General features: G+C 44.6%; 1 protein-coding gene across 1 annotated transcript; it reads left to right on the forward strand.

The window, feature by feature from the left end:
• The first annotated feature begins 2,842 nt into the window (after positions 1-2,842).
• LOC105938932 (zinc finger protein 142) lies at positions 2,843-13,230 on the forward strand. The gene is made up of 7 exons (XM_012880877.3): positions 2,843-3,319; positions 3,445-3,540; positions 4,692-5,516; positions 5,589-5,766; positions 7,658-10,217; positions 11,685-11,790; positions 12,731-13,230. The coding sequence occupies exons 1-7, from the start codon at positions 2,848-2,850 to the stop codon at positions 13,228-13,230; spliced, it is 4,737 nt and encodes a 1,578-aa protein (XP_012736331.2). The 5' UTR covers positions 2,843-2,847.
• Positions 13,231-14,397: the final 1,167 nt, after the last annotated feature.

Here is a 14,397-nt window from a genome sequence, read left to right on the forward strand (position 1 = left end):
CTCTTTTTTTTTTTTTTTTTCTTTCAAACAAAAAAAAAATCCCTTACAACCTGTTGGTCTCCAAAAACCACAATCCGCGTCACGGCACCAAGATGTAACCCAGGCTTTCCCTCTTTAAACCTGCAGCTGGTAGAAGACACCCTATGGACTCTGCGTTGTGTTTTCTTTTGGGTGAAGGTGGGATGTGTTCCGTGCAGAAGAGGAACTGGACACAGGGCTCTTAGTTGTGGGGAGACCTTGGCGCGTTTATTTCGTCCACCTTACAGGCAGTAAACACACTGTCAGCATTCAAACATTTTCTTTTTTACAAAATATTCAAACATCACAAATACAAAATGCAATTTGTATTTAACTGGCAAACTGACCAAATAGAAATAGCTCCATATTAATGTAAAATATATTTTACACCGGGCTAGCAGAGCTGCTGCTTACCTTACAGGCAGTAAACACACTGTAAGGAACATAGACATAATATAAGAGTAGACGCGTCATTGGGCGGGTTCTGCCTATGCTGCGATGCGTCAGAGCGTCCGCCATCTTAAATGTGGCAAATCTGCAGTTACTCAGTCACTTAAACAGTATCAGAGGGACTTTAATCTCTGAATATACTTTGTATTCGTAGTATTTCTTTTTTGTAATATTACAAGTTTATTTTCGTGTTTTTTTTGTGTTTGTTAGTTTATTTTTACTTTAGGACTTTTTTTTCCTCATATTATTAATTTTACCTCATTAATACTCACCCAAAAAGTCTGTTCCTAAAGGTTCACATGTGACACGGGTTTATGAAATAATGAAGACCACAATGTTTAGATTTAACAAATTTATCCTTATATTCATAACACGTAAACACACACACACACACACACACACATATATATATATATATATATATATATATATATATATATATATATATATATATATATATATATATATATATATATATATATATATATATATATATATATATATATATATATGCGTGTGTGTATTTATTGCAGCACAGGAATGAGGCATCTTTTCTGATTCACGTTCACAATAACAGAACTCGACTTTTTTCTGCCACATACAATATGGCGGTGACGTTGACGTGCGAACCTGCGCCCTATGACGCGTCTACGTATATGATGTCTATGGTAAGGAATACAGCGTTCGCGCACAAAAAATCCCCTGCACTACGGTGTCCCCAGCAGGACAAACATGTTAGAATTGCGGTAGTGCCAGGAATTGCAGAAAACAGCACCCCCTTTTGGAACATTTATGCACCGCTTTACAAATACACTTGAGAACAAAACAAAAACAACAAAAAAATACATAATATTAACTTAATTTTAAGCACAAATACATAAAAATTATGAAAACCTATTACAAGAGGGAATATGTCATAACATTATTGTTTATTTGTGGGTAGTTTCAATAACATTTCACACACGTCTTCAAATTTTCAATGTATTTGAGAGACTTTGGATATAAGTGAAATTTCATTAGAAAGATCTTGAAAAGAGGGAGGATTTTAGGACTCTGTTTATGAATTTAAAAAAAGCCAAACAAATATTAATATTACAACAGAGTTCATTTTTATTTATTGTTCATTAATAATATTAAAAATGTTATTTCTGGCACTAAAGTAAGCTTCGTATTCGTACTGGAGTAACAAATCAGAAGTTAACTTCGGTACAGTCTGATTAGCACTAAGCTAGGCTAAGCTAGGCTAAGCTAGCGATAACAGCGCCGTTTTCGGCCGTCCCGAACATGGTCCTGAAGCTACTCTGTCAGCATTAATGAGTAAATAAAAGCTTCCAGCCTGTCAGCCTGGCTATAATCCGAGCTTCAGTCGAACAAGAAGAAGAAGAGAAATGAGTTCAGGGAGCAGAGGAGGCGGTGAGGACTGAATGTTGATCTGTTGTGTGTCAGACAGGCGGTGATGGCTGGAGCTCAGGCAGGAGGTCTGATCTCTGCTCCTGAAGGAAGAGACTCACACGTTTATCTATAAATCTGTTAATTTCCTGTTATTGTAACATCTCTGTTATCAGGTCATAGCTCCTCGTCCCGCAGCTGCCCGTTTAAACCAAACGATGATGGAGAACTGCGCAAAAATCGGTCCAAGAGTCATTTCTTTATATTTCAGAGGGAGAACTGGAATTAAAATCAGGAGTTTAATCAAAGGCGCAAACAGAAAACTTTACGTGGACCGATAAAAACAGAACCTTTTTCCATTAAGCTATTAAGGAGTTATTATTTTACATGAAAGTCTTTATTAATTTTATCATCTTAGTTTTCTAGCAGGAACAGCTTCCTCTGGTCAGGGTTGTCTGGATGGACAGATCTCTTTATTTCATGTTACATCATCCATAAAAGTCTTAGCAAACAAAACATCAGGGACTGTGCTGAAAATAGATATAAAAAATCAGCTGATTTTAAGGCTGGATGATATCACAATATATTTCTTAATTTCGGTCGATACGATTTACGTTATCGATATAAAGGAAATGAAAACTGCAGAAAGGCTGCAAAGAATGCCCACAACAGTTACCTGTGCACCATGTTTATAAGAATCCTGCAATATAACATTTTAGAAATATTTGCTTTAAAAAATAAAACACATAAAAATAAATTGACAAACCCTGTGTTGAAAGAATGGAATTAAATAAAGTTATATTGTGATATATATTGATATTGAAATATTGCCCACCGCTAGCTGATTTCAAAGAAAGCATTTTCAGAGATGCTCATAACTGCCCGGGCCAAATTTAAACGACTAAGATATCCATTTTTTGTGGAAACTGAATGTAAGGAGGTCAGGATTGACACTTTCTCTCTCGTTTCTGTGCGCTGTGTTTTTCAGGCATGACGGCGGCGATGGATCGTGTTTGTGACACACGTGGGCGGAGCTTGTCTGATTCCTCCACATCCGTCTGCTGTCCAAAGCCTCCGTCCCATCAAGCCCAGCCAGACGGCTTCAGGTGTTCCCAGTGCAGTCAGAGTTTTTCTACACCAGCAGCTCTGAGAAAACACTTCAACACCAGCCACGGGGAGCAGGACACCGACGGCCCGTTCCTCTGCAGTGAGGACGGCTGCCGGTTCAGCACCGACGACCGTCAGGAGAACCAGAACCACCTGATGGCCGCGCACGGCCTGAATCCGGTCCGCTGCACCGGCCGCTCCTGTAAGCGCTGCTTCCTGTCGCAGGAAGAGATGGAGAGCCACCGGAGGAGCCACATGCCGTTCGGCTGTCTTCACTGCCAGTCTGCGTCTCAGAACCTGAAGGAGTTCAGGACTCACATGTTGACGCACAAACATCTGGAAAACACCTGTACAGGTAATATAAACACCCGGAGGAGACGCGGGACACTGGTTCAAACCTTTGTCTTTATGTTTAAACAGGGTGCACCAGAGGTTAAGTTCTTTTCTCTTTGTTCTGGTCATTTTTATGTCTGTCACTAGGGATCCAGACTGAGTCACCAGCAGAGAAACAACCAGGAGCAGCTGTGGAGAAAAACGTCTCTACAGCTTCAGCTGCAACACCAGCGCCATCCACAGGTAAAACAACGTTATTATTTTCATCCTAGACATGAAAACTGGATCAGAGTTTATCTGCTTCGCTGTTTTTCTTCTAAATGAAGTCACTAAAGGAGCTCCAGCCTCAGGAAAACAAAGAAATCATGGAAATTAATGTTTTCTAGGGGTTCTAATTAAAAATAAAATATAGGGGGAAAATAGTTCCTCTGTTTTAAAGGGCTTGTCAGTCCTTTGTTGCTGAGTAAAGTTGAGTCTTGATGTGGGATTTTTTTAACGGAGGCTACTAAATAAATGTTAAATTAAGGCCGACATGTTTTCTAGAGCAGGGGTTTCCAAAGTAAAAGTGCTGAAAGCCTGAGTTCCTTTAAATCGATATTAAAAACACATTTGTTTAAAATTGCCTTTGAACGTTCCAGTTAACTGTTTTACTGTTTTTAATGGGTTTTTTTTTTGTTTGTTTTTTCCTACACTCTATCCCTACTTGCTCTTATTCCTATATTTTAATCATGTAAAGCACTTTGCATTGTCTCTGTACTGAATTGTGCTATATAAATAAATTTGCCTTGCCTTGCCAAAGTGGGGGTCTGGACCTCCAGGGGGGTCGCAAGATGATTGGATACTGATGTGCTAAAAGGATTTAGTATTTTTCTGTCTGTTTTTTGTAAGAGTTCTTATAAAAATATTACTTCACTCTCATTATTTTATGACTTTATTCTCATAATATTATTCATTTTTTTCTCACAACTTCCCAAAAAAAGAGGGTCAACAGGCTCTGACGCTGCTATTTTGGAACTTCTGGTCTAGAGGGATGTTTAAAGCCAGAACAACGAGATTTAAGAGCAGAGTAACAACCACAGACTTGTAGTAGTCAATCATATTGAGCCCAGTTCTGATTGTGCCAGAGGCTTCTTCTCACTTAAAGGGAACTGTTACTCTCCACTGTCGCCACATGCTTTTTTGGGTAGGAGGGATTGCTGCAATGCAGTCATCTTAGAGAGAAAGCTTTATAAGGTGGAGTTCAGGGATCTGCAAAGCCTCTGTTGTGATTACAGTTGTGTAATTATGGTCTCTGAGTGATTTTTTTTTTTAATATTCATCCTGTAAAGTATAAATATTTATGTATACAATTTATAAACGAGCTGAACTGATCCGACTTTGTTCTTGTGTGCCAGCGTACCTGTCTGAGGGATCCGAGTCTCTCTACCGGACCCACGCCTGCCCCAAATGCCGGCGCTGCTTCAAGATGCGCTCCCACCTGCGGGAGCACCTGCGCCTTCACTTCCCTGATCCCGGCCTGCAGTGTCCCACCTGCGGCCGCTTCTTCACCAGCCGCAGCAAGCTGCGCGTACACCGCCTCCGGGAGGCCGGGGAGAAGCTCCACCGCTGCCCTCTGTGCCATTACTCCGCCGTGGAGAGAAACGCCGTCCACCGCCACGTGGCCAGCGTGCACCCCGACGAGGAAGAGGCGTCCGTGGGCAGCCAGAGCTTCCTGTGTCCCGCCTGCGGCCAGAGCTTTCACCGCAGCAGGGCCCTGAAGGCTCACATGAAGACGCACGTCCTGCTGCCGGACGGCGCGCCGCTGCCCTGCTTCCAGGACGGCTGCTCCTTCCAGACCTGCCAGCGCAGAGAGCTCATCAGACACGCCGCCGAGGAGCACGGCGTCAGAGCCGCGGCGTGTCGTCACCACGCCTGCGGCGCCGTCTTTAGATGCGACGCGGACATGGAGGATCATTACCGCACCCACCTGGCCTATCACTGCGCAGAGTGCAACTTCTCCTGCTCCAATAAGAACGTCTTCCTGCAGCACCGGCGGCTCGGCCACAGCGGCGAGGAAGAGCTCCGCTGCGCTTTCTGCCCCTTCGTCACCTTTAACCCCGTGGAGTTCGAGCAGCACGTCGCACGTTTGCACGCCACCGAGAAGATCCACCGCTGCCACCAGTGCAGCTACGTCACCTCGCATAAACGCGGCCTGAAGCGGCACCTCCTGATGCACAGCGGTGAGGAGCAGCTCCGCTGGATTTGGCCCCGCTGCGGCTCACGCCTGACGATGTTTCTCGTTTTGTCTCCAGGCGAGAAGCCCCACAAGTGCAGCCTGTGCGAGTTCAGGTGCAGAGACGAGTCCTACCTGTCCAGACACATGCTGGTTCACGCCGACGACAAGAACTTCATGTGTGCCGAATGTGGATACGTCACCAAGTGGAAGCATTATCTCACCGTGCATATGAGGAAACACGCTGGAGACCTCAGGTAGACGGCTGAGGTGGTTAGTGAACCAGAGAGTCAGTGAACCAGAGAGTCAGTGAACCAGTGAGTCAGAGTCAGTGAGTCAGAGAGTCAGTGAATCAGAGTGTCAGTGAATCAAAGAATCAACGTGTAAGTGACTCTGAGAGTCAATGAATCAGAGAGTCAGTGAACCAGGGAGTCAGTGAACCAGTGAGTCAGAGAGTCAGTGAATCAGAGAGTCAATGAATCAGAGCGTCAGTGAATTGAATCAGAGCGTCAGTGAATCAGGGAGTCAGTAAATCAGAGAGTCAGTGAATCAGAGACTCAGTAAATCAGAGACTCAGTGAATCAGAGTCAGTGAACCAGAGAGTCAGTGAACCAGAGAGTCAGAGAGTCAGAGAGTCAGTGAATCAGAGCGTCAATGAATCAAAGAATCAACGTGTAAGTGACTCTGAGAGTCAGTGAACCAGGGAGTCAGTGAACCAGTGAGTCAGAGAGTCAGTGAATTAAAGAATCAGCGTGTAAGTGACTCTGTGAGTCAGTGAATCTGTGAGTCAGTGAATCTGTGAGTCAGTAAATCTGAGAGTCAGTGAATCAGCGAGTCAGTGAATCACAGTCTGTGAATCACAGAGTCAGTGAGCCGGAGAGTAAGTGAATCAGAGAGTCAGTGAATAAAATAATCAGCGTGTAAGTGACTCTGAGAGTCAGTGAATCACAGAGTCAGTGAATCAGAGAGTTGGATGAATCAGGGAATCAGTGAATCGGCGAGTCGGTGAATCAGAGTCCATGAATCAGCAAGTAATTGAATCAGTGAGTCAGTGAATCAGAGTCAGTGAATCAGTGAGTCGGTGAATCGACAAGTCAGTGAATCAGAATCAGTGAGTCATCGAGTCAGTGAATCAGTGAGTCAGTGCTCAGTTCTGACTGACTGTTTCAGATTATCTCAATCTAGGAGGTTTGTTACTAAATCTTATTTATAAACTTTGATTTAACAAAGATTTTAGACCCATTAAAAAAAATAACAAAAATCTGTTATTCAAATTATCATTTTGTTTATTAAGGGGAACAAAATCTATCCATAGCAACCTGGTACTACGTGAAAGAGTAATTACACCACCCCCTCTTTTTAAATAAGCAATTAACTGTGGTCCAATTTCTGCAGCCACACCCAGAGAGCTGCCTGACCCTTAAAATCCAAAAAAACAGAACCTGCCTGACAACACGAACTAGACTAAAACATCACAGAAAGCTGCACATCCTGCCCTGATCTAAAAAAAAATTTTAAGAACATCTATGAGTCTGGAAAGGTTTGGACCGCAGTGAACCACAGTGAGACCCATGACCCACACAACGATTCATTAAAAACTGGATTGTTTTTCTGTTGTCTTTGTCGTGGCGTAGACAAACAGCATAAATGCAACAAAACTTTCTAATTTTCACCAAAAAAACGTTGTGTGGACGGGGCTAAAGAATCAAAACACGAACAGCAGCCGTTGCTACCTGGGAGAAAGGACCAGCTGTTAGATTTAAGGGGGTAAATACTTTTTCTCATAAACTCAGGCTGGTTTGGATGGATTTGTTCATTTATGTTTTGTCGTTGTCGTATATAAACCCCCTTTTTTTAAACATTTGAGAGGGATTGAAAAAAAAAACTAAACCAGAAGAAATCTGTAAAGGAGCAAATGATTTCTTTTTCAGCTCTGATCTTAAGACTGTTGGTTTGGAGACAAAAGAATATTTACAGGACTGTAGGGTGGGCTAATGCTGTGTTCTCTAAGATGAATATACAGTTATAAACATGCAATGAATCAGCTGCATAATTATCTAAATCAAAGGTTTATTTGGGTGCAGCTTGTTGGTTTCTGGGTAAAGTGTGGTTTCTCTCTCTGGACTAAACCCTCCGTCTCTCCTACAGATACTCGTGTGATCAGTGCTCCTACCGATGCCACCGGCTGGACCAGCTTAAGAGCCACGAACTACGGCATCAAGCCAAATCGCTCATGTGTGAGATCTGCGCGTACGCCTGCAAGCGCAAGTACGAGCTGCGCAACCACATGCTGGCCAAGCACTGCGCGGAGGAGGAGGAGGAGAAGAAGTCGACCGCATACAAGTGCAAATACTGCGCGTACAGCACCCGCTACCGGCAGGCGCTGCAGAACCACGAGAACTGCAAACACACCAAGCTGAAGGAGTTCCACTGCGCCCTCTGCTCCTACTCGTCCTACAGCAACGTCAGCCTCTTCCTGCACAAGAGGAAAGCCCACGGCTACGTGCCGGGAGACGCCGCCTGGCTGGAGAACTACGCGGCCAAGGAGAAGGAGAGGAGCTCGGCGGAGTTCGTGGAGGACTTTTACAGGAAGTCATCAGTGACTTATGAGCTGCCGGGACAACCAGCGTCTGGGACGCAGCAGAACCAACCAGGAAGTGATCCGGTGTGTGACTCCGGTCACGAAGCGGCTTCATTTAGATCCGCCGGCAGTCCGGAGCAGTTCTGCACCCTGGTGCTGACCACACTGACCTCCACCGAGGAGCAAAGCACAGCCTTACTGAACCAGGGGGAAAACCACCAAAGCACGGCCCCCGACGCGACACGAGAGACGCTAGGCCCGTCTACGCCGACCAGCTCGCTGGACCAGGACAACGCAGAGATGCAAGATGGACCGTGTGAGCAAAGTGACGTAGAAGATGCAGCCGAGCCGCCGACAAGCCAAGCTGCTGAGTCTGTGGACGACCGGGCCGGGGAGGACGGCCCGTCACGCTCCGAGGTCCGACTGAAAGCTCTGAGGAAACACGACAAGGACCAGGCGGAGGCCATGGTGCTGGAGGGACGGGTCCAGATGCTGGCGGTGCCGTCTGAGGACGTTTATGGTGTGCCCCTTCATCGGGGCAGGATGAAGGGACACGAGTGCCGGACATGTGGCCAGATGTTTAAACAGAGGCGTGGGCTGGACTGCCACCTTAAAAAGAATCACCCCTCACCTCCAGAGGACACAATAACATCTGTCAGCTGTTCAAACGAGCTTCTGACTTCAGTGGAAAATCCTGCTGCAGCGGCAGAAACAAGACCGGACCAGATGGAGCCTCTGTCGTCTGCGAATGAGATGAAAGGTCAACAAGGTGAAGCGTGCAGCTCCCCTGGCAGGAGATCCACGGTACCAGAACTTCCAGCAAGAGAAGTCCAGGCAAATACGCTGCCAGATGACCAAATCCAGACAGAAAGATCCACTAAAAGACCCAAATTATCACAGAGCAGAACCCTTTATGTCAGAAAAGGCAGGAAATTCAAATGCAAGCTGTGCAGGTTTTCCTCAGCCAAGCTGGCAGCAGTTAAAAGACACCTGCTGACCTGCCGAGAGACTTCAGCTCAGATCGTTCCTGAGAAGATCAACGAAGGGAAGGAAGAAGCCAAAATCATGACTGGTCCTTCAGAGGAACCTCAGCTGCTTGGAGCCTCTTCAGATAATCACGAAAAGAAAGGTTGCATGAAGCCAGGAGACGTCCAGTGTCCCGTCTGCTGTTTTGTTGCTAAATCCAAACGTTCGTTAACCCGCCACACACGTTCTGAACACGAGGAAGGAGCGCTTCAGGATCCAGCACAGAAACGGTTGCGCCGCGTGGAGCAGCTCGCCTCTTCGCGTAAACTCCGAGGCGCTCTGCCGCATCGCTGCAGCTACTGTCCCTTCAGCACGTCACGGCGCTACCGCCTGGAGGAGCACAGCTCTCTGCACACCGGAGTCGGCCGTCACAGCTGCGACGTCTGCAGCAAGACCTTCGGCGCCGCCGCCAAGCTGCGTCAGCACAAGGCGCGCGTCCACGACAGGCGGCCCACGCACTTCTGCCCGCTATGCGACTTCGCCGGCTACGCCCCCGACGACGTCGGCCGGCATCGCCGCCGGTGTCACTCGGGCGAGCTGCAGCACGCGTGCGGCCACTGCGACGCCCGCTTCGGCTCCGAGGTCGCCCTGAGGAACCACTGCAAACGGGCGCACCGGCTGCAGGTGAGCTTTACGTGCCAGACGTGTGACTTTAGGTGCAGCAGCAAGGTGACGCTGAAGCACCACCAGCAGAGCTCACACCCTGAGGTCAAATGCACCACCTGCCAGGAGGCGTTCCAGACCAAAGAAAGCCTCGACCTCCACCAGAGGACCCACCTGGCACACCCGTGTCAGCTCTGCCCCTTCGCCGCCCGGACCAGGCAGCTGTTGGGCCAACACCTGCTGAGCGAACACGAGGGCGGCACGTCGGAGGACAAGCCTCTCAGGTGCAGCACGTGCGAGTTCGCCTGCCGGCATCAGCTGGTGTTGGAGCAGCACCTCCGCTCACACGGCAGCAAGCGCATGTACAAGTGCACGGACTGCGAGTACGCAACCCGGAACAAGCAGAAGATCACGTGGCACATCCGCATCCACACCGGGGAGAGGCCGTACAGCTGTGAGCGGTGCAGTTACACCTGCGCCGATCCGTCCAGGCTGAAGGTGGGTCCGTCAGATGGACTCCTTTAATGGTTGTAAATCGCTGGATAATCAACGCGCAGATATCCGTCTAAGTTCGTGCTGCTTGTTGTGACAGGAACGATTGTAGACTGTTCACTTTTGACATTCACACGGCCGCATCAGTGCACAAAAGATCATATTATAACCCCAAAACTACAGAAAAAGGACATTTGTTGTCATGGCCCCCTTTAATGCAGCCAAGATGGGGTATGTCCTGCTAATGCCTGTTGATGCATATTCTACACATTCCAAGTTTTGGAAGCACTTTTCCGCCACCTAGTGGTTGTGGTTCTGCCCATTTAGGCCTTGTTAATAATTTGCATACTGAATGCAAAAAGGGAACTAAAAGAATGTTAAATCCTCTTGAAATTAGTGTATTTTCATTGGTTTGAGTTTGTAAATTGGACTATTTGCCAACTGAATAGGATTCTTGCACTTAAAATACGAACAATTCATCTCTATCATCTCATTTCAAGTGCAGGATGTCTAATTATCTTATTTTAGGGGTAAAAATTCTCATTCCATTGGCAAATAGTCTTATTTAGCTGCTCAAATCAAGTAAAAAATATACAAATTTTAAGAAAATCTTGCTTACTTTTAGTTCTCTTTTTGCAGTGCAAAACAGCAAAAACTGTATCTTCATATCTCACTGTAAATAAATCCAGACAGGAAGAGTTTAAGGGTCAGAAAAGGCATCATTAGCTTTGTAAATATCAGATAATAATGGTTGCAGGATATCAGGGACATAAGCAGTTATGATGTTTCACCTTGTTGGTCCCACCTCTGCTACGATTGGCTGGTTTGCAGTTAACAAGCAATTAACAGATGTACTTAATAAAGTGACCAGCTGTAGTTTGGATACAGATATATTTCCCCTAAGTTTCTGACAGTTTATATCCTGCATGGAGGAAACTGAGGTAAATTAGATGCAAAGACGTTTTCTATACGAACATTTCACACAGTTTACTCTCACAGTGAGTACAGAGATTTTAAAATCTTAAAAACTATTTTAAAAATCTATAGTTTTTTTTTTTTGTTTTTTTTACTGCAGTGGCTAAGTATGTAAATATTAATCACAGCTTGTCTCAACAAATACTTCCAGCAGATCTGGAGCAATGTGGGTGGAGGAAAAGGTGAACAAGTGATCTGACGGAGGCAGTAGGTCTAATGGTCCACCGGTTAAATGGCAGCGTTTTATAACTCATTAATTAAACCATTTGTGCCTTTTGGATGTTGGTGCTGTGGTTCAGAAGATGATATTCACGCCTGATCTTCTTCACGTAGACCTGTGGTGACCTGCCCTGCCTTATTAATGATAATAGCTGAAAACACAGTAAAGTGTCTGAGAACACGTTAGATCTGGAGTCCCTGAGAGGTTTGTTAAAACAGTTTGTGGGAATCCTTAGATGAAACATAAATCAACTAATTATTTGTTTGTTTCTACCCAAGCTGCACATGAGAGTTCACCAAGAAGAGAAGAAGTACCTTTGTCCGGAGTGCGGCTACAAATGCAAATGGGCGACTCAGCTGAAGTACCACATGACCAAGCACACAGGTAGGAACTTCACACCAAAGCTCCCGTTTAGGTTTCAATGGACTGGATACTAAAAGCAAATCAACTAGAGTAGAAATGTGTTTTCCCAGCATCAGTAAAAAGCAATAAGTTCAAAAATAGAATTAAATGCATTTAGTGTGTGCAGTTTGGTGATAAAAATCACCCCGCTTTGTGTAACTCTTTTTGGATACGGATATATTTTGGGTCTTATACTTTGTATTAATTCAAAAACAATAATGACACCATCAATTGAACGTACTTATTTACTAACAGTCACTAGCTCATAACTATCTTGACATCCCGATTGTCAATAATCAGCATTAATTCCACAACAACAGCGGCAGACTTTCAGTGTGCCAGCCTGTTTTTATGTGATGTTTTTAAATCACCACATTTGTTTTTTCTTATCATGAGTCAAACCTCTCACACAAACAGTCACCTTATAACTTTTTTGTTAAATTGTTTAAAAAGTGTTTATTAAATCATGTCAATTTAGCACATCATTAATTGAGAGTAAACATAGAACAGGGATTAAAAAAAAACAAAAAACGTTTGTCCATAAAAAGCAATAGTGACACCTTGTGGCAGCTGCATGCCACTGCAGCTGCCAGAGGACCTGCTACTAGTTGCGGCAGCGACTGGAAATAATATCAATAAAATATGATTATTTGGTAGTAGTAATAGACTAACAGGTATAACATAACAAAATATTTTGCCCAAAAACAGCAACAGGAGTGTGCACCGAAAGTGCCACTATTAGGTGCTGCTGCTACAAATTGAAACATATCTTAGTTTTTTCCCTCCATCTTTATTGCTGATTGTCTGCATTTAAGCAAACACTCCCAGTTTTCTGATTTGCTGTTGCATTATGATGTTTTATCCAGACCACATGTGACCTGAGGTTGTATATTTGGTCTAACTTTTTCTTTAAACTCTTTAGGGGAGAAGCCATACGCCTGTGGTGAGTGTGAGTACCGCACCAACCGAGCGGACGCCCTGCGCGCTCACCGGGACACGCAGCACTGCGACGTCCGCCCGTATGTCTGCGAGAAGTGCGGCAAAACCTTCAAAACCATCTTCATCCTGAAGACCCACCAGAAGAAGCACACGGACGACCGGGCGTACTCCTGTGGATTGTGTCAGAAGTCCTTCCGGTGGCCGGCGGGTCTCCGACATCACTTCCTGTCCCACACGGAGCAGCGACCGTTCTCCTGTCGCCACTGCTCCTACCGGGCCAAGCAGCGGTTCCAGGTGGTCAAACATCTCCAGAGGCACCATCCTGCGGAGTCAGTGGAGCAGGGGGTGCTGAGGGACGCTAAAGGTGGCGTCCTCACCCTGAAGGAGGCCCTGCAGGGGGCGCTGCACACAGGAGCTGTACAAGGATCTGTCAGCGAGCCGCTTCCTCCAACCAGTGAAGGAGAAGGGGGTTCTGAACACTGAGCAATATAATACACTGGAGTGCTGATTTTGCCGAAAAACTGAAGCCACTGGCCGCCATCTTGCTACTCCCTACTCTCACAGAATCCCATAGGATTTGGTTGCAACAACAAGCAGTTTTCTGGCTGTGTGAAAACGTTTCACAGGTAATTCTACAGTCAGTGGATGTACTAACACTATTAACTACTAGGAAATTAGGTGCTGAAATATTTGACATGTTGTTCATATTAAATATATATATATGTATATATAAGTATGTGTATATGTATATATGTATATATATGTATACACATATGTAAATATATGTTTTTGTACATTGTTATTTATATATTTATAAATGTTAAACATATATATTTAAATGAATAAAATGCTAAATATTTCAGCACATGACTTTCTCAGTACTTCATATTTTTAGAACATAACATAAAACTATATGGCATTTGACATTTTAAAAGTCTTAAGCCCCCCCTGAACATGAGAAAATCCTCGTTATTCGATGCTGTAGCGCACATATTCCCTAGTTACTGGAGGAAAATAGGGAGTACCAATATGGCGGCTGGTGGCTTCAAAGCGACTCGTTCAAACAGACGGTGATTAGCACTCCAGTGTATTATATAGCTCAGTGGTTCTGAAGCATAGACATTAACGTATTTTTCGGACTATAAGGTGCACTTCAAATCCTTAAATCTTCTCAAAAATTTATTGTGTGCCTTATCTATGATCACCGTTGTGCTTACTGACTGATTTTATGTGGTACAATGTGCTCAAAAATCTGTTAAAATGTGTAAGTATGCAACGAAGCCGCTCCACTCAATGGATATTCTGAGCATTACGGTACACTGTGTCACTCACTGGAGTGCTGATTTTGCCGAAAAACTGAAGTCACTGGCCGCCATCTTGCTACTCCCTACTCTCACAGAATCCCACAGGATTTGGTTGCAACAACAAGCAGTTTTCTGGCTGTGTGAAAACGTTTCACAGGTAATTCTACAGTCAGTGGATGTACTAACACTATCAACTACTAGGAAATTAGGTGCTGAAATATTTTACATGTTATTCATATTAAATATATATATATATATATATATATATATATATATATATATATATATATATATATATATATATATATATAATGTATATAATGTATACATATATGTAAATATATGT

Source organism: Fundulus heteroclitus, chromosome 7, assembly GCF_011125445.2.
Source record: "Fundulus heteroclitus isolate FHET01 chromosome 7, MU-UCD_Fhet_4.1, whole genome shotgun sequence".
Classification (NCBI taxonomy): domain Eukaryota; kingdom Metazoa; phylum Chordata; class Actinopteri; order Cyprinodontiformes; family Fundulidae; genus Fundulus; species Fundulus heteroclitus.

Coding starts and splice junctions, on each gene's coding strand:
- LOC105938932 (XM_012880877.3), top strand. CDS start 2,848: ATGACGGCGGCGATGGATCGTGTTTGTGACACACGTGGGCGGAGCTTG. Junction 3,320..3,444: donor TCTGGAAAACACCTGTACAG/GTAATATAAACA, acceptor GTCTGTCACTAG/GGATCCAGACTGAGTCACCA. Junction 5,767..7,657: donor AAACACGCTGGAGACCTCAG/GTAGACGGCTGA, acceptor TCTCTCCTACAG/ATACTCGTGTGATCAGTGCT.